Consider the following 17,963-nt stretch of genomic DNA (forward strand, 5'->3'; position numbering starts at 1 on the left):
ATGAAAAAAGGTAAAGGTTAAGTGTTTTTTTTTTTTTAATGTATCCTAATGTTTAATTTATATTTCAAATACACAAACAAGAACGTTTTCTCACTTCTCGTTTGAATGCACGACTAGTACAACAAATATTTAATAGATAAATACAGATTTTGAAATATATCAAGTTCATCCTATTCATGTCGACTGCAAATCAATATCTAAACATGTTTTGCCAAATGAGATATTTAAAAAAGCTTCAAATGTTATCAATTTCAAAAAAGAAAAAAAGGTGTAGAGCGACATGGTGGGGTTTAGCGGACATAATGTGCTTAAATTGATCATATTTCAAAAATAACTCCAGAAGTCAGTGAGCTAGAGTCTGCCGCTGGACGATCAACTACCTTAATAACTTGACTGGCAGCCCTGGGAGCCAATAGAAAGCGGGCATGACCCCCGCGAGGCTCTCCTTAAATCCCTCCACCACGCTCTTGAGCACCAGCAGATGGCAGCTTCTCACATAAGCAGTTGGAGCGCTAGCGGACGGACTTGAAGTGAAGAAACAGACCCTGGATGACTTTTACTTTGCCTAGACTCCTTATCGTTCTGTCGGACAAAAGGACAGACAGCAGTGGGCATTAAAAACAAACGGCAGCCCAAGATTAACCTGACAGCGTCTCTCGGACTCTGTGTGAAGTGACGGAAAGACAACGGTCTCCACAAGAGGTAAAAACTTTCTTCATCTCTTTATTCATGTATTTTTCACATGTTGCATTTGGACAGAAAAGTTGTTACTCAATGCTTTACTGGCCATGTTAAACTGGTTAGCATTTGCATTAGTCTCTGACGTATTTTAAAAGAAATGGTCAGTTCCTCTGAATCAAGATGACATTTGTTGTGTTTGTAAAGTAAAAGAAAAGACACATTTTGCTGTTGTCTTTATCAACAATAAATTATTTTTCATGTGTGGAAAGAAGAGTATAAATAGAAATAGATAGGCCTTTTTTTATTATAATGACTATGGTATAAGTTTCAGTGTGTAAACCCAAAATGCAATCTGGCCTGAGAATAACAATTCACAACGGCCTCATTAGAAATGATACTGAAACAAAATAAAAGTCTAACACTTAACAAGCGTATTCTTTTTTTACGGAAAGCAAAATCATCTGTCCAAAATAATATAAAGGTATTCCTGTTCTCTTAAGTTATACAAATGTAAAGGTTTTTCCTACATTGTTTTCCTAAGCTTTTACGGTTAGGCTATGTCTTTTATGCATTCTCACAAAATAAAACAATACGACATGAGGGTCTTACAATTATTTAACAAAATAAAACAAATCAGACATGAAATTACCTTTAACTATCACTCTGGTTCATGGACAACGAATATCCAATAACAGCTCAGTAAAAAAAATCAAACACGTCCCTCGCCCTCTCACAGTTTACACTGTGATCCAGCAAAGAGCAGACTGTCTGGTCGACCCCTGCCCCTCAGGGCTGTTAGCAAATAACATTTTTCCTAATTTAGTCGGATCAAAGAGTTGCACTGTACATGCCAATTTACATAATGACGGTCTGATAATCGAAGCATTGAACAGGGCTGCCAGGAGGGCCCAGTGCCTGGAGCAGAGAGCAGCTTATGAATGACAATAACAGCACTGACAGGCTCACAGTGATGAGCTATTGTGCTGAATTTGATATGGGGAGAGGATACAGGCTATGACCAGACATGTAGGGGTAAATATAAAAGGTGGGTAAAGCTAACCATGCAGGCAGGCTTACAGTGAACAAAGTTTAGTTCCACTGCAAAACGAAAGACTATAAAAACATACATGAAAAATAAGGCAGATGTTTAGTCCCTCAAACGTGTAGTGGTTACAATGGTAAACAAATGAATGTATTGAGAAATGTTAATAGATTTATGATGCAGTTATGTTGATCGAGCTTTGTTTTTTTATGCGGAATCATTTAAAAGCACAATTATTTTTCAGAGAATACAGAAAACATTTTTAAAAAATCCAATTGCAATCGTTGGCCTATCATACTAGAACACACTCACTCACACACACACACACACACACACACACACACACACACACACACACACACACACACACACACACACACACACACACACACACACACACACACACACACACACACACTTGCCCACGCGTGAACGCGCATTCATTCTCGGGAGCTCCCACCCTGAGCTAACCACCTCAGTCCCACTGTACGTCCGTCGGTGTCAGCGTTGATGATAAATGGAGGGCCTCGCAGTCGAAACCTATTTGCACTTCCATTAGACGGGGAGCCAAATGGGGATCAACATGCATATTTTTACCCTCGGAGAGGCCATACATCTCAGCCAAAACGTTGCCCCGGGGCGATGGGATAAGAGGCCGCCAGAGAGGGGAAGGGGAGGAGGGGAGAGACGGGGAGGGGGGCCCATTCAACTCAAATACTTGGGGGAGTAAAGTAAATGTTTAGCGAAGCACCTTCTGTCCCAGCGAATTAAACTATTCCCCACCGCCCTCTGATCACATTCATCAGCCGCCGCAGCCACTTAATAGGCTGGGAATGGGCACTGCGGGCATCACACGCACGCACGCACACACACATACACACACACACACACACACACACACACAAGCTGCGAAGTGGATAGGAAAAAGTGCCTTTTATTAGAACGACCACCCAGTCCTTTCTGACTTACAACACATTATAATAGCCTATTTCGCCATATGAAATCAATAATAATAACAATTATTATTATTATTATTATAACAATGATTTAATTAATACTGAAATCCAATCCTTAAAACTGATATGTTATTGTTACAAAAACTATGGATATTCAAAAGACCTTAACCAATAAGGTTAGGTAAAATTAAAAACAATTTAGTTTGAAATTAAAACTAATATCCGGAAGAAATGTGTTCATAGCATGGAGCAATTTAAAATGTGCTATAATATTAACAATAAAATATCAAATATTACTGACTAAATAATTGTTACACCACGTTCTGATTTTTCTTAACTTGGTTGAAATTTACGTCACAATTTTTTTTAAAAAACGTTCTGAATTAGACAAATTAAATAGAAAACGAAAACGAAATGACTAACATAATAACCTGAAATCTTCAGAAGTAGGCCTATCTGTCCAGTGTACCTGTCATGTGGAGAATGATTTATATATCTTCCCTGCGGACTCTCTTTAATAGTTATAATAACTGTTTGGGCCTTACAAGTATTCCCTCCTGTCAGCCTCCTACTAATACATATCTAATCGTGTCCTGCAGCACTACATCTATGCACATCTCAGTCGTGGAGGACAGCTACAAATAGTGTTTTGGAAATGCAATGTGAGACTCTATTGACATTTTAGGCTTATATTTTAATTTTTAAATTACAAAGGCTTGCCTTAAATCAATGTAAACGTTTCTGGAAATATATTTTGAGAAGAGAAAGTAATACACCCATTTAAACAACAGTTATTGAGAATGACATTTCTGTAATCATCTATAAAAAAATAATCCTGCTCTCTGGTCGCAGGTTTTTGACACCAACACCCGGAACAAATCTTATTTCCTTTTTCTACACATTTCATGATCTGTCAAGCAGTGTTTTTTCAGTGGGGATTTGGCTGCTCCGGGATCATAAACGACGTGAATAAATTCATGAATAAGGCATCGGTCACGGTTCATTATGGGAACGAGTGATAATTACCCCAATTAAACGTCTTTTGTATAATTAATGGATTGAACACAGCGATAATTGGATGTTAATGGATAACACTTTAGTCTGACTGCGCACATCAAAATCTATTGGCCCTTAAGCGCGAGGACCTCATGAAAACCCTCACGTCGTGTCAAGCCTCTGAATACATATAGGCTACCATACATTTAATTTAGTTTCTGTCTTAACCAGGTGGGAAAATGACTCAGTTCTTGTTGTAAAAGTAGACCAGAGTGTAGGAATACTCTGAAAGTCCTGCATTCAAAATGTTATTAACGTAAAAATACACAAGTGTTAGCATCAAAAAATACTAAACTACCAAGAAGTCAAATGAATCATTATGCAGATTGGTCCATTTCAAATTAATATATCAAATGTGTTCATTATAATTATTGACGCAATGTGTGTTTATCAAAGCTGGTAAAGGTGCCGCTAGTTTTAATGGCTTTGTATACTGCAGGATAGCTTGTGAATTTACTCCAGGTGTAACTAAAGTCTAATTTAAGTGTTGATTATATTTCACATCATTAAAAAAAATCAGCAAAGTTACTAAATATATTAAATAAATGTAGTGAAGTAAAAGTACAGGATTGACCTCTAAATCGCTGTGGAGTAGAAGTGCAAAGTAGCAGAGAATTGTACTTAATACTTTAGTAAATCTTAGTTTACAACCCATGATCATAACGGTTTTTGAGCTCAGTGTGTCCATCAGCATATGCCCGCCTTCACTGTCACAATATCCTTAAATGAACTCCATTTATCCTCTTTAAATTCACAACCCTCTCTTCCGGTCCGCAGGTAGCAACCTCCCAGCATGCAGCACTACGGGGTGAACGGCTACTCTCTGCACGCCATGAACTCGCTGAGCGCCATGTACAACCTGCACCAGCAGGCGGCACAGCAGGCGCAGCACGCGCCCGACTACCGGCCATCCGTGCACGCGCTCACACTGGCAGAGAGACTAGCTGGTAATTGAGTGCACGCTCGCACACAAACTCACATTTTGGATGCATATTGTAGCCCTTTCTTTAACTATTAAAAATATATATAATTGTATATCCAGTTCGATATAAGTGGCATATTATAAACAGAACGGCTGCCAGTAATGCAGATAAAGTGAGCTGTCTAATTATTTGACGAACAGTAAAATAAACTTTCCGTGTGTTTTTCCTTTCCAACGGCTGTGCATTTCAAGACATCATCCTGGAGGCTCGCTACGGCTCTCAGCACCGCAAACAGCGTCGCAGCCGCACGGCCTTCACCGCACAGCAGCTGGAGGCGCTGGAGAAGACCTTCCAGAAGACACACTACCCGGATGTGGTGATGAGAGAGCGACTGGCCATGTGCACCAACTTACCGGAGGCCCGTGTGCAGGTTAGACGGGCTTTTAATGCTACATTTGGTCACTGAATTACTTATCCAACTTATCATTTATGAAATGTTCAATGCAGGTATCTTATGGGCACCTCTAAAGTGTGTACACTATCAACCTAAATGTATGTGGATTATCTTTGGATGGCAACTTTATTTGCATGTAAAGTAATGAGAAAATGCACAATATATTTATATTTCTTTTAAACAAAATGCCTAGAACTGTCTGTACACACAACTTGAGTTAAAATCAATAACTGTGCATTATTACTAATACAGGGAAATTAAAATAATTTTAGGGAGTAATGAATATGTTTTTTTTCCCTTCATTTAATTGACACAGTAAAAGGTAATCATCTGAAAAATACATGTAAATTAAACTATTAATAATGTCAAAACAGATGTTAGTTTGATTATGATAATTATCTTAACACTTTGGGTTCCTGGTATATTCAGGGCTTTTTATTTGCCTCTCAATCATTTGATGCTGACTGAACTGATTGGTACAACAGTTGTTGTCCATAGCTGGACATCTCTTCAGCTTAGGTATCCCTCTAACTCGCTCTCTTCTCCCCTCTGCCACCAGGTTTGGTTCAAAAATCGCAGAGCCAAGTTCCGTAAGAAGCAGCGCAGCCTGCAGAAAGAGCAGCTTCAGAAGCAGAAGGAAGCATCAGGAGAAGGAGGAAGCGAGAAGGAGGATGCAGCTCCCTCCACAACCGTCCTTCCTGAGACCCAACTCCCGCCTCCATCCTCCTCTTCTCTGGAGACAGAGGGTGCTGGAGTCTGTCCTGAACCGCTCGACATCGAACTGAATGTCACGTCAGCAGAACACTCTGGCAGCGAGTCTGCGACTGAGGACAATGCCACAGATAAGGAGGACGAGGGTAAATCTCAGAGAGAGGAGATGAAGTGTGAGAGAGCAGCGACTCCTGAGGACAGCTCTCCAGGTTGCAAAAGACTCAGCCCTAAACTAGGTAAGAACATCTGACACCTGATTTTTAATCAGGAAGCTGATTCCCTTCCTTCCTCATTTCTTGGCACATGCTATTCTTGGCCAGACTGTATTCATCAGCTGAATTAATAATTCAAATCACCCTTCTCTTTGTCCAGACTCTCCCCTGGTCTCTCCATCTGTGACGCCCTCCTCCAGCGGCGGCCTGTCCAGCACTGGCCCCCTCCCTCAGAGCCACTCTTACTCTTCCTCCCCCCTCAGCCTGTTCCGTCTGCAGGAACAGTTCCGTCAGCACATGGCCGCCACCAACAACATGGTGCACTACCCTGCCTTCGACCTCTCTGCCCCATCTTCACTCCCCTACCTGGGGATGAATGTTAACATGCCCCCCGCACCACTGGGCTCTCTGCCCTGCCAGTCTTACTATCAGTCCCTGTCCCATCACGCCCAGCAGGTGTGGAGCAGCCCGCTGCTGCAGGCATCGGCTGCAGGCGGCCTGGCCAGCCACAACAGCAAGACCACCAGCATCGAGAACCTTCGTCTGAGAGCCAAACAGCACGCCGCCTCGCTGGGACTGGACACAATGTCTAACTGAGAATCAGATTGTATGGAGGACAAACTCAAGCCCGAGCCTCGGCACACACATCACCCCATCCCACTGTGTGTATGTGAGACTGTGATAGTTCTTTAGGAGCATGCAGGGGTGTCCAAACATAAATGATCACAAGATGCACAGGACCTACAAAGCTCAGAACATCAACAGTTGGTTTGACTCTTCTTCACTTCCAAACTGTCTGACAGTCTAACAGTATAATCCCAGGACACAAGAACCTGTAAGATATTGAATATTGATTCGACGGATGAAATGAATGTCCCAACTCAGAGGACAGCGAACTTATTGACTCACATGATGATGTTTCCATCAGACACCGAATGCTGGACCTTCTTAACATCTAAAAAAAATCAAAATAAGAATCACTGACATCGATGTACACAGCTGATGGTGGACACACTTGGTTTAAAAAGGACAATGCAAATAACGTTTACAAGAACAATGTGAATAAATGAGGCACTTTTGAGAATTGGGCTCCTCGGCCAGGAGGAAAAAGTTAACGCTTGTGCAGCAGAGAGGCCCTTTCTGTCACAGGACCATTGACATTTCAATTAAGCAGCGTGGTTATGTACATAGCATGTACTACATAACAGCACATAAATACAAATAAACCTCAAGCCGTGCTGTCCTCAATAGCATAATTAAAAGTGACTAATTTACCAGTTTAATGGCCAGTAATATGCCACGTTGTACAGAGGCTGGTTTGATAATGAGAAAATGATTTCAGTGAGTAAATTCTCAAAGCTTTTAATTACATTTTGCCCTGGGCTCAGGGAGCTGGGGCAAATGCAATTATGAACATGAATACCATTTAAGACTGCATTTATTAATTCAAAAGGTCTGTGGCAACATGATTGACATCATTTAAACATGAGTTGATCACTTTGAATATGAAATTATATGGAAAACAAATCTGGACAAATGAATAAATGTCCCGACCCATGTTTAGTCAGCAGTTATTCTCGCCTTATTGAGGAAAACATGCTTGCTTTTGAAAGCCTGTAAGCACTTGAGGAGAATCTCACACGTCTCCGATGTTTTCTGTTAAAGTGTTCTCGAAGATTATGTCTTCGCACGAAAAAAATGCACATTATTTTAATATGTAAAATACAAAAAAAAGTCTATCTATTAATGTTTACTGGTAAGGTTATTGTAAAGTTCATATTATGTTGTACAATTGATAACGGACTCAGATAAAGTTCCTTTTGCTGTCAGATTGTAAGATTGTATTTGCTCACCGGCAGCCCCTTCTTACCCCTCCTCTATTGGTTGTCTGTGTAACAATCCTGGGTTGGATTAATATTTTAAATGTGTTTTGTTTCTACTCTGGAATTGGCTAAGAAGCAAATATGGATTGCTGCAAGCTGTCCCCTCCTCTATGCTGTAATCCAGACAAAAGTGAACAGATTTCAGTGAATTGACCCGAGTCCTTTGTGTACTGCTGTCTTGACTCTGTTTGAGTTCTGTTGTTGCTATTATTCTAATGCTGTCTCCCCCCCCCCCACCCACTGTCTCTGTCAAACTACTTGGTCCAGTGGTAGATAGATTTATAATGGTGGAGGAGAGAGATGGAGCAGACCATCAGCAGTGTTGTTTCCTTTACCCTTTCCCCTGAAAATGTAGACTTGAACTAGTGTTGTTGTAAAAATAATCGCAAATAAAAACATTGCTTGAAGACCTTTACATTGAATCTGTGTTGTATATTTATATAGTAGGAGGCTGGTAGTGGCCAAACACTGATAAAAGGTGGTGTGCTATGAGTTAAGTCTGTGATTAAAATCTAAAAAAGGGAATAAAGAAAATCTACATTTGTGAGAAGTGATCATGTGCACCAAAACAACTCTGAAGCAACAAAGTTTGTTTAAATTTGGCAAAAGGAAAACATATTTAAGCAAGCTAAAGTATAATGTTGGTTATATTTTATCTTTAAGGCCAAAAAAGGTATGGGAGTAAAGGTGACGGTGAGAGGAAAAAGAAGCTGAAAGACAATGCATGAAGAAGATTAAATTAACAACAATACAAAAATTAAATACAAATACAATGCATGAGAATTCTTAGGCAAACAAAGAGTACTGGAGTAAAAGAGACAGAAAAAGAACAACGTAATCTGAAAAAAAAGAAGCCGCACGGAGACATAAGCTATCCCCAATGAATAAGCAGGCCATTATCCTGAAGAATGGCGGCCTGGGGCAGTGATTATGCTGCTATTATATCTTTAACAGCATGGTTTGTCAAAACGCACAGACCCCCACCCCAACCCTGTGTGTGTGTGCTCTCTCTCTCTCACACACACACACACACACACACACACACACACACACACACACACACACACACACACACACACACACACACACACACACACACACACACACACACACACACACACACACACACACACACACACACACACACACACACAAATAAGGCAATTCAATTCCAAATTTGTGTCCTTGCTCTTCCCACAGTAAACGTAACGAAGCTGTATGACATTGCCCTGCTGTTAAGTGAATTGGCCTTTAACACCCATTTCCCCCTCAGTGTGTGTGTAAATAACAAATGTGCACCTTTGCGGCTGCATTTCTCCACACATTATGAATGATCACGATCCAACAATCGGATAATGATCTCAGCAGATTAGCCACGTTAATGTGGGTGTAACACCTCACCCTAAACCTTGTTGTGTTTTATTACACCACATACAAGCTGTGTGTCCTCCGCCAAGGGCATGCTTGATAGTGTGACTGATAAGATTGTGGTGTAGCTATGCAGCAAAAGTGAATGTCCTTGTTATCCAGGGGTAAGAATCTGTGCAGGTACGCGGCAGGATTTCCTCCCATGGGGCTTTTGAGGGGAGAACATAACACAATACTCTTGTTCCAAATGTTCCCTTTTTTAAAACACCCATCCCCCAAACACACATGCCCTGAGGGTCGAACAGGGATTGCTAGATTGTACCGCTGCAGGGTCAAGTGTGTTGAGCCCTTGATGGTGGATCAGGTGCTTCTATCTCTTAACACTCAAGGCTGTATATTCACCACTTTACCTCCCATAAGCACCTATTTATAGGCTCACACATATCTCAATCCACTTTCCTTTAAGCAAGTACTGACATGTGTGTATTTTTGTGTCTATGTGTGTGTGAGGACTAAGAAAAAGATGGTATGAAAGGGGCCCTATTAGGTTTTTTTGGAGGAGTTTCCCTTTCCTGTAGTGTGTGATATAGGTTCTTGTGCATGTAAATGGTCTACAAAGGTTAAAATCCAAATCTCCCTCCAGAAGGAGTTTCTCTCCAACACTCTGCTCCCTGAAGTGCCCGAAACACCCCCATTGGACTCTTTTGTTTACTTCCTGGACACAGTGACCTTAATATGTAACAATTACGCTTCTTTTGGCTAGCGCTCCAACACATTGTACGTGATAGGCTAAGGGGCGGGACATCTCTTTAAGCGGTTGACTAATGAAAACGGCCTGCTAACCAATCAGAGCAGACTGAGCTCTGGTTTCAGACAGAGGGTGAACAGAAGTTCTGCACCACAGGCAGGATGAGAAAAAAAAAGAAGCTTTTTGAACATTAAAGCATGTCACACAACTAATCAGAAAATAAGCATAATATGGCCCCTTTAAATTATACTGTTAACATGATTAAAGGTTTCACTTGAACTAACCTCTTAAACAAATGTGTTTTTTTTACTAAAGCAACACTAAAAATGTTTCTTTGTTCCACAACATTTACATATTTTCAAGCAAGAAAATGCTTACGTCTAATTTACATAGGTCTACCAGTTTAGTGTATCTCCTGCTTTGACTAACTCTCTCTCTCTCTCATCCACACACATACACAGCCCCCTGGAGCAAGCCCCCCACACAAAAATCACAGTGTACCATTCAATCAGTGCTCTTTTTCCCCTCCCTCCTCTCCATGGTTCTCTTAAAGGTTTTAAGCATGGCGAGAATGAAAAGTGCCAGCGTTAGAAACCTCGGCCCATTGAGGAGGTGACAGGGTCTGCCAGAATATGATCCTAATCCTGTTTCCAGCATTCTTTTAGCTCACTGGCATTGCCATTTCGCCGCATATTCTCTGAGCTGTCAGGCCCAGGGAAATCCCTCTAATAGTGCATTGCCCAGATACACATCAAAGCCCTCCTGGAAACCACCAGCAGGAACTTAAGGGAGAGTACAATCAGGCTCACAGCTGCACATACACATGCAAAAGAAAAGCGATTGCACTCATACGTGATGCTTGAAGGGGGACAGCAACAATCGCTGCACTTGTCTTACCTTTTAGACTCAACTCTTTTATCATAATAAGTGTAAAATCAAATAGTCCAAGAGATATAAAGAAAAGGAATGATATCAAGAGGCAGACAACAGGTGGCTAAACTGTGTATCCTGGGCCACCCTCCTTTAGTTCCACTTCATCTTCCAATTTCTTCGTGTCCTGTTTTTTTTCCTTAAACACTGACTGCCATCTCACCCCTCCCCGGTTAATCTTCTTAGAGAGAAGAAAACCCCCATTCTCTCTCTTCTTAATCTGGCTGCAGCCTAAACCTACGGTTGAATTTCCAATGGGGGCCTCACTAAACTCTCAGCCACTTCATAGAGGACTGAGGCTATCGGAGGATGCTCAGATAACATATGAAGTTTATGGCTTGTGTACAAGAAGTGGTTGATACAAGTTTATAAAAAGGCACACATTTTAGCTATAAGCGACAGAAAAGAAATACCGCATGTTCTTATATGTAACATTTAAGCATGTTCAGGCTCTAATAGGAAAATACACCACCTTCACAGGCCTGTGTCACCAAAAAGGAAAAGGTTAAATAATAATATACATCCATATCAATATATATTCTGATACAAAATGGAAAAATCATATTAAAGAACATGAATGCCTAAACATGAATGCCAAAATATATGCAACATTGTCAACAATTGTTTTAAAACAAAGTTTACCTCCGTGTCAATGGTACAGAAGAATGACAGTTGACATTATCACACAAAATTACCATTGAAAATAAACCATAACTGTGCCATTATTAAATCAATAATTATGAAACAATACCAAAAAAGGACACTGGAGAGACTGAAGGAGGAAATGAAAGAGGTAAACCTCTGCACCTCCTCAGTCTGTCCTTGTAGTACAACACAGGTTTAACTTAATCATGTGATACAAATAATACTTTTCCAAATTCCAATTGACACCTGGATGTCAGTAAAGCGAAGTGGAAATTTAGAAATAAACGTTGAAGACACTAACATAAATTCCCACACTATATGTCATTTTTCTATCCGCCCTGTGGCTGAGAGCATCCTGCTGGCCTGGGTCTACACACTGCATCTGTGACAAAGACCCCCACCGGGGAAATCCCCTCTCCCACCGCCAACTGGGACACATGTCTGAGCTTCACCTCTGGGCTTGACAGCGGGAACAGCAGCATTGGCTTTAAATACACACCACAAGTTTCTGTGTGTTTCTTTACTAAACATGAAGACACCTAAATCCTCACTCAAATTGTTTGAAAACACAAAACTGAATCCTTCATTTAAGCGCAGGTGATCATTTCAGAACAGGTGATTAACCCATATTTGAGATTTTAACACCTGCTAATGTTTAAGGGGCAGATCTTGTTCTTAAGTAAAAGTAGCAATATGTAAAAATGCAGTTACAAGTAAAGGTCCTGCATTCAAACGTACTCATTATGCATCTGGCAATTTCATAATCAAATATATTAAATTAATGATTAATGACAAATTCATTTTGTTTATCATAATTGGTCAATAAGTTCAGTATTCGAGTAAATGTACTGTAGTTGTCCAGTTTCAATAGATAGAGGTCATCTCTAATGGCACAAGGTCATTCATTCAGCAGCTTGTGAGGAACTATGTGAAAACATAACACCATTATGGTGTTTTGCATGTTTATTAGCAATCCTGCAACATTTTAAATTGTATTTGACGCAACAGAAGCCTGGTAGATAAATCCATAATATTCATCTTTCTAATACACAGCAGATGTCTGCCTAACACAGGCTTACACACAGGGACACAAACGCACAGCAGTTCATTGGCTAATTCAATAATATAGCAGACAGCCAGTGGATTCTATAGACAGGCAGAATGGAGAGTAACTCATCTCTAACCGTCTGCCGTCTCCTGAGTGTTAAAACATGTAAATTTATGTAAGAGCCCATAGGAAACACATATTTACAATACGTTTAGGTAATCACAAGATGTACGGGGAGGCATCCGAGGCCCTGGAGACGAAAGCAGTCAATACAAAAATAGTTTTTATGTGTCATTAATTCCCTCTGCATTCCCAGATACATCCCCCTTTTACCGCAGTAATACAGTAATCACTCACAATCGCACAGAAAATTATCTGCACTCATCTGTGGAATCAAAAAAGCGGAGGGGCAAAACGGGGCGAGACGTCCCATTTTAGCTCTTTGCTGCCTCTTTAATGTTCATCTGGGAGCCGCATGGCTGCCGTCCGTCCCTGCACGGGGATGGGAGTCGGCTCCTGCACTTGGAGCAGCTTAATGACAGTGGGATGTGGATCGTGGACTCGTTAAGACACACACACCTTTTTCACGCTACATTGCCCGGCCAGGACAACATAAAGGGTCATCGGTGGTGTGATGGAGAAAGAGGTACCTCTCTGCTCACATTAGGCAGAGATAAGAGGAAACACTTCACCTCTGAGTGATGTCAATGCAAAACAGAGTCAATCCAGATATAATAATGAAAGTTGCAGATTCAGATGTGAGAAGCCAAATAGTCAAATAAGTCATTACCTGCCTGTCCATTACACACCCTGCTTCCACAGAACGCGTTATTAGGCAAAGCCATCAAACCTGATGAATAACCAGAGAACAAGCCCAAACCCATTCTCATTGCAGAGTTAAAGAGAGCAGGTAATTCTGATGGAAATGTGTGTTTTAGTAATGTGATCTCTAAGGGCATACATCGTGGAGTTTACAGACACATCGTCAGTGTCCTCTAGTGGGCACAACTTGTACAGGACACTGTAATCTTAGCCGTTGTTGCCATCTACAGGGACACAATATAACTACAATACAAAAAGACATTGCAAAGCTGATGGAGTCAAATCAGGGGACAAAAAATGCATTTATTCTAGAGGACACGTAAAGATGAGTCCACTTTCATGCCTTTTAGGAAGTACACCAAATTATTTGAATATATAAAAGAAATGTTCAATTGCTTATAATACTGCAGATGAATCTCATTATCCTCAGTAGTGGAAGTCTCTCATATTGTTGCCTATTTTGTACACAATACCATTTTGGTTGGAAAACTCACCTTTTACTAAGAAAATGGGAGACATATTTCTGGGAATAAAAGCAGTTTGGCATAATTAACGTCACTGAGGGATTGTTCTTTCCATGTACAACCTTGTTTTAAACTTTTGTGAATGCTGTGTGTGGTTTCCTTGATCAATTATGCCAATTCAATGTATATGCTACTGAGTAACCAAGTGTGGTTATTTCCTTTTTCTTCAAAATAAATAAAAAGAAAGTTCAAAGCATACACAATGTATGAATGTAACTGTAGGTTGAGTCCAAGTCTCCATAAAAATCTGCAGTTCAATGCTGTCCAGAGTCGAGGTCCTTCAACTGGATTCTTTTGTGTGTCCCGTCATATCTTACCAACCGTAGTCCAGAGCTTCAGCACTCCACGGGGGGTCCTCTCATTAGTCCATAAAGCAGCAACAAAGTCATTCAAATGTCCACAGATAATTAGGGCAAAGTGTCCCATCAGTCCACAGTCTATGCGAGCCTCCTCAGCTTGCACATGTAGATGGGGCCAAAGTTAGCGGCTATATGCGGGACGACCATCACACCCAGTGGCAGGTTGGGGGCAAATTGAAAAGTTTTCCTAAACATGTGTGCGAGGGGGCGCAGATCTACAACCTGAATAAGATCAGGACAAGGAGGAAAAAAGGAAATTAAAAAAGGTCAATGATTTGATTTTGTTTAGTTCTTAGTGTTCAGAAATGTATTATTCTTAAATTGATCTTCATCTTTGGTTGGATTGTATCTCTTTTAAATAGTTTTGTGTTGAAGCTGACAGTGTGGGAGTCAGGGTGTCAGTTTCAGCCTGATACCGATTACTGACATTTTAATGCCCCAGTCAACTTGTATAAAAAATGACCGAGACATGTTTACCCTCAGCTAGAGCCACAGCATCATGACCGTGTTAAACCTGCTTAGTTTCAGACAGGCTGTACCGAGTAGTTTAAAGATTCATTCATAACGTTGATATAACACTTCTACTTCAACAATGGAAATATAATTTTTGCCTTTTCTGATATAATTCAAATTGAGGTAAGATATAATTTTTCACCCGACCTTAAGACTAGAGTAAATTAAATATTTCGAACAACAGAGTTTACCATTAATAAAGTGGCGTGTGTGTGTGTGTATATATATATATATATATATATATATATATATGTGTGTGTGTGTGTGTGTGTGTGGTGTGTGGTGTGTGGTGTGTGGTGTGTGGTGTGTGGTGTGTGTGTGTGTGCCTGTGTGTTTTGTGTCTGACCTGAAGGTGGATGCCGTGGTCTTCTCGAGCTGTGTGGATGGCCTGCTCCACCACACTCAGGTTCTGGACTTGAGAAAGTGTGCAGGTTGAGTAAAGAATCTCCCCTCCAGGACAAGCTGCTTCAATCCCCGCCCTGCAGGATGGAGAGTAATCCTGTTCTCTTGTTGCTTCACTTTATATTGATGTGATAAATATAACCACATCAAAAGATAATAACGACAATGTCTTTCAAGGTTCACCAAAACTTACAGCAGCAGTGCCAGCTGTAGCTGCGGCAGCCTTCGTCTCTCCCCCGTTCTGTTCTTACTGAATATATTGTTGTCGTCCTCCATGAGTGAATGTCTGTCTGTGGTGCAGGGGACGTCAACAAGGACCTGAGAGAAGAGGTGGAAAAAGTGGAGGTGTTAGGATAAAATCATATAAGAAAACATGACGACATGCCAGTGACTTACTCTGTCAAAAGTGTTCCTTTCAATCTCCCCCCACTTGGTTCCATCAAAGGAAGTGATGCGTAGTTTCCCTTCTGACAAAAATGGCTTGGGAACGTAGCTTTGAAGGACTTTTCTCAGTCTCGATGTCCGAGAAACTGAGGTGTCATTTACGCACAAAAAACCTTTGAATGCAGACGATGGAGGGTTAGTTACAGCTAACCCCAGCACTGTGTGAGGAAAACAGAAGGATGGGAGAAACCCTCTTACCTATAGACTTGGTCTGAAGTAGAGCTAGGGTCTTGCCTCCTGGAGCAGCACAGAGGTCAAGCACATTGTGACCTTCCTGGACATTCAGTGCAAGACAAGGCAGCACAGATGCTGCGTCCATGAGGTAGTAACCCAAACACCCAAACATGTCTGGTCTTTAGAGGACAAAAAGGACAAGGAGGAATCAGACTGCACTTCGATTAACACATTTGAGATTCTATAAATGGTCCTGTTGACTGCTGACCGATTATTAAAGTAAAAATACATAACAGAAATATATATTTATTGAATTAAAAAATACCAAGCTTGTAAAGGCCTTTAGAATCATTGACTATAACTGACAGATAAGCTTACCTAGCAGGTTTGAATCTTGTGATGTCACCTCTTGGAAACACTAAGCACTTGATGTTGGGGCTGAGCTGTAGAGGAGGAAGCTGCTGAGCATCAGGGTCAGATTTCTCCACAGAAACACGACAGGATTCCTCCTCACCGGCCACTTCTGGTTCTTGCTCCAAGCACGGCTGCACTGTAGAACCAAGGAAGCAGAAGGGATCATTTTCAGATTGTGCTTTTTAAATTACATAGAGAAAATGTAGTCAGATAGACTTGCAAGTGACTAAACAAATATATGTATTTCCCCATACTCTTTTTTTACAGAAAAAAAGAACACTCTGGTTTATATCATAATTGTAGTATATAACAATATGAACTAGTATTTATTAAAAAAAATAACTGAGCTCTTGAGCTGCAGCTGTTTTTTAAGGCCAATGAACTTAATTTTTATTTTGTGGTTTTACTTTGACATTTCTTTATTTGTTTTTTTTATCCTGTTTAGGCCTCTGTGGTTCATTTAAATTAGTTATTTTGTATTTTTTAATTCTAACCTGCACTTTCATCTGATTTCAGCACACCCCTTGAATAAAATAAATCACTTGATGAATTAAAAATAAAAAGGAAAGCATTTTGAACCTTCTTTACCTGAACAAATTGATCAATGAACCAAAACAAGGCACAAATACTTTTTTTTTTTAAGTGTCAATACCCTTCTTCAGCTAACTGAATTTTTTCTTTTTCAATATCTACAGTCTGTTAGAAAATGAATTGAAATGGCTTAGTAGGAAGAGTGAGAAATGAACCCCCACCTTCTATTTCTTTGTCAGTGGGGAAGTCTTTGCATCCCTTGGCTTGGAGCTCTGCCTGAACATCATCATGGCAATAGTTATTGAGCAGGGCGCCGTATTTCCTCTCTGACAGCAGGGCGGCTCGGACAGATGGCCACAGCTGCCCCAGCTGGACGCTGTAGGTGGCATCAAAGTTCTGCAGGGCCAGAGTGGTGGCAGGGTACTTGGTACGTGTGACAGCCTGTCGGAAAGGGGGGGAGATCAAAAACACTAGTTTAAATGCTTTGATGTTCTTTTGAGTTTAATTAGTTAAGTTAAACACATTTTTCTACAAGCAGGGAGCGTGGCCATGTTGGTGCATATTTATATATTCTTTCATAGAAATGTAACACAATTATTCATATAATACAACTCTTTTGGAGAGTTTAGCTAAAGAACCAAATTGAAAATGTAATGTATCTTAACACAGCTTGTTTAATTTCAAGGGGTAAAAAGTTTGATCAAGTTGTCATTGATTACTTTAGTCATAGTATACATAGGTAAAGTGGAAATGTGATCCTTTTTAAACGTTAACTATATATTGCTATGTAGCAGAGTCTGGATGGCTCAGGACATGAAGTTCATTTAACACGGAAACTGATTTACAGATAACGACCACGATATGCTATATGTATATCTGCATCCACTACATACCCATTTTTCCTTCACTCGGTGACGTCTTTGCGTTAGACATCTTAAATCTTTAACTTTTCTCAGCAGTAGTCTGGTGTCCATGAGCAGCGCCATCTTGCCGTGCGGCTCTCTTACTGGTCCGTCTCCGCTCCGTCAGCCAAGGCAAAAGGTCCCACTTTCGTTGACTGCACATATGGGCGGGGCTTACAGCACATTCAAGTCAATGATTGGACTGGAGCACCCTCAGTTAT

At 40.7% G+C, this 17,963-nt stretch overlaps 2 protein-coding genes across 2 annotated transcripts; one reads left to right on the plus strand and one right to left on the minus strand.

Annotated features, from left to right (window-relative positions):
• Positions 1-485: 485 nt before the first annotated feature.
• dmbx1a (diencephalon/mesencephalon homeobox 1a) lies at positions 486-8,264 on the plus strand. Its single transcript, XM_063886614.1, has 5 exons — positions 486-702; positions 4,513-4,682; positions 4,910-5,088; positions 5,672-6,059; positions 6,196-8,264. The coding sequence occupies exons 2-5, from the start codon at positions 4,529-4,531 to the stop codon at positions 6,630-6,632; spliced, it is 1,158 nt and encodes a 385-aa protein (XP_063742684.1). The 5' UTR covers positions 486-702; positions 4,513-4,528; the 3' UTR covers positions 6,633-8,264.
• Positions 8,265-13,752: 5,488 nt separating this feature from the next.
• Positions 13,753-17,858, minus strand: nsun4 (NOP2/Sun RNA methyltransferase 4). The gene is made up of 8 exons (XM_063884949.1): positions 17,734-17,858; positions 17,062-17,281; positions 16,274-16,445; positions 15,920-16,074; positions 15,674-15,834; positions 15,471-15,595; positions 15,222-15,354; positions 13,753-14,584 (listed from the first exon to the last, which is right to left on the minus strand). Exons 1-8 carry the CDS (start codon positions 17,824-17,826, stop codon positions 14,441-14,443), a joined length of 1,203 nt encoding a protein of 400 aa, XP_063741019.1. The 5' UTR covers positions 17,827-17,858; the 3' UTR covers positions 13,753-14,440.
• Positions 17,859-17,963: the final 105 nt, after the last annotated feature.

Source organism: Eleginops maclovinus, chromosome 6 (genome assembly GCF_036324505.1).
Source record: "Eleginops maclovinus isolate JMC-PN-2008 ecotype Puerto Natales chromosome 6, JC_Emac_rtc_rv5, whole genome shotgun sequence".
NCBI classification, from domain to species: domain Eukaryota; kingdom Metazoa; phylum Chordata; class Actinopteri; order Perciformes; family Eleginopidae; genus Eleginops; species Eleginops maclovinus.

Coding starts and splice junctions, on each gene's coding strand:
- dmbx1a (XM_063886614.1), top strand. CDS start 4,529: ATGCAGCACTACGGGGTGAACGGCTACTCTCTGCACGCCATGAACTCG. Junction 4,683..4,909: donor ACTGGCAGAGAGACTAGCTG/GTAATTGAGTGC, acceptor GTGCATTTCAAG/ACATCATCCTGGAGGCTCGC. Junction 5,089..5,671: donor TACCGGAGGCCCGTGTGCAG/GTTAGACGGGCT, acceptor CTCTGCCACCAG/GTTTGGTTCAAAAATCGCAG.
- nsun4 (XM_063884949.1), bottom strand. CDS start 17,826: ATGGCGCTGCTCATGGACACCAGACTACTGCTGAGAAAAGTTAAAGAT. Junction 16,446..17,061: donor CACTGACAAAGAAATAGAAG/GTGGGGGTTCAT, acceptor TTGGTTCTACAG/TGCAGCCGTGCTTGGAGCAA. Junction 16,075..16,273: donor ACAAGATTCAAACCTGCTAG/GTAAGCTTATCT, acceptor TGTCCTCTAAAG/ACCAGACATGTTTGGGTGTT.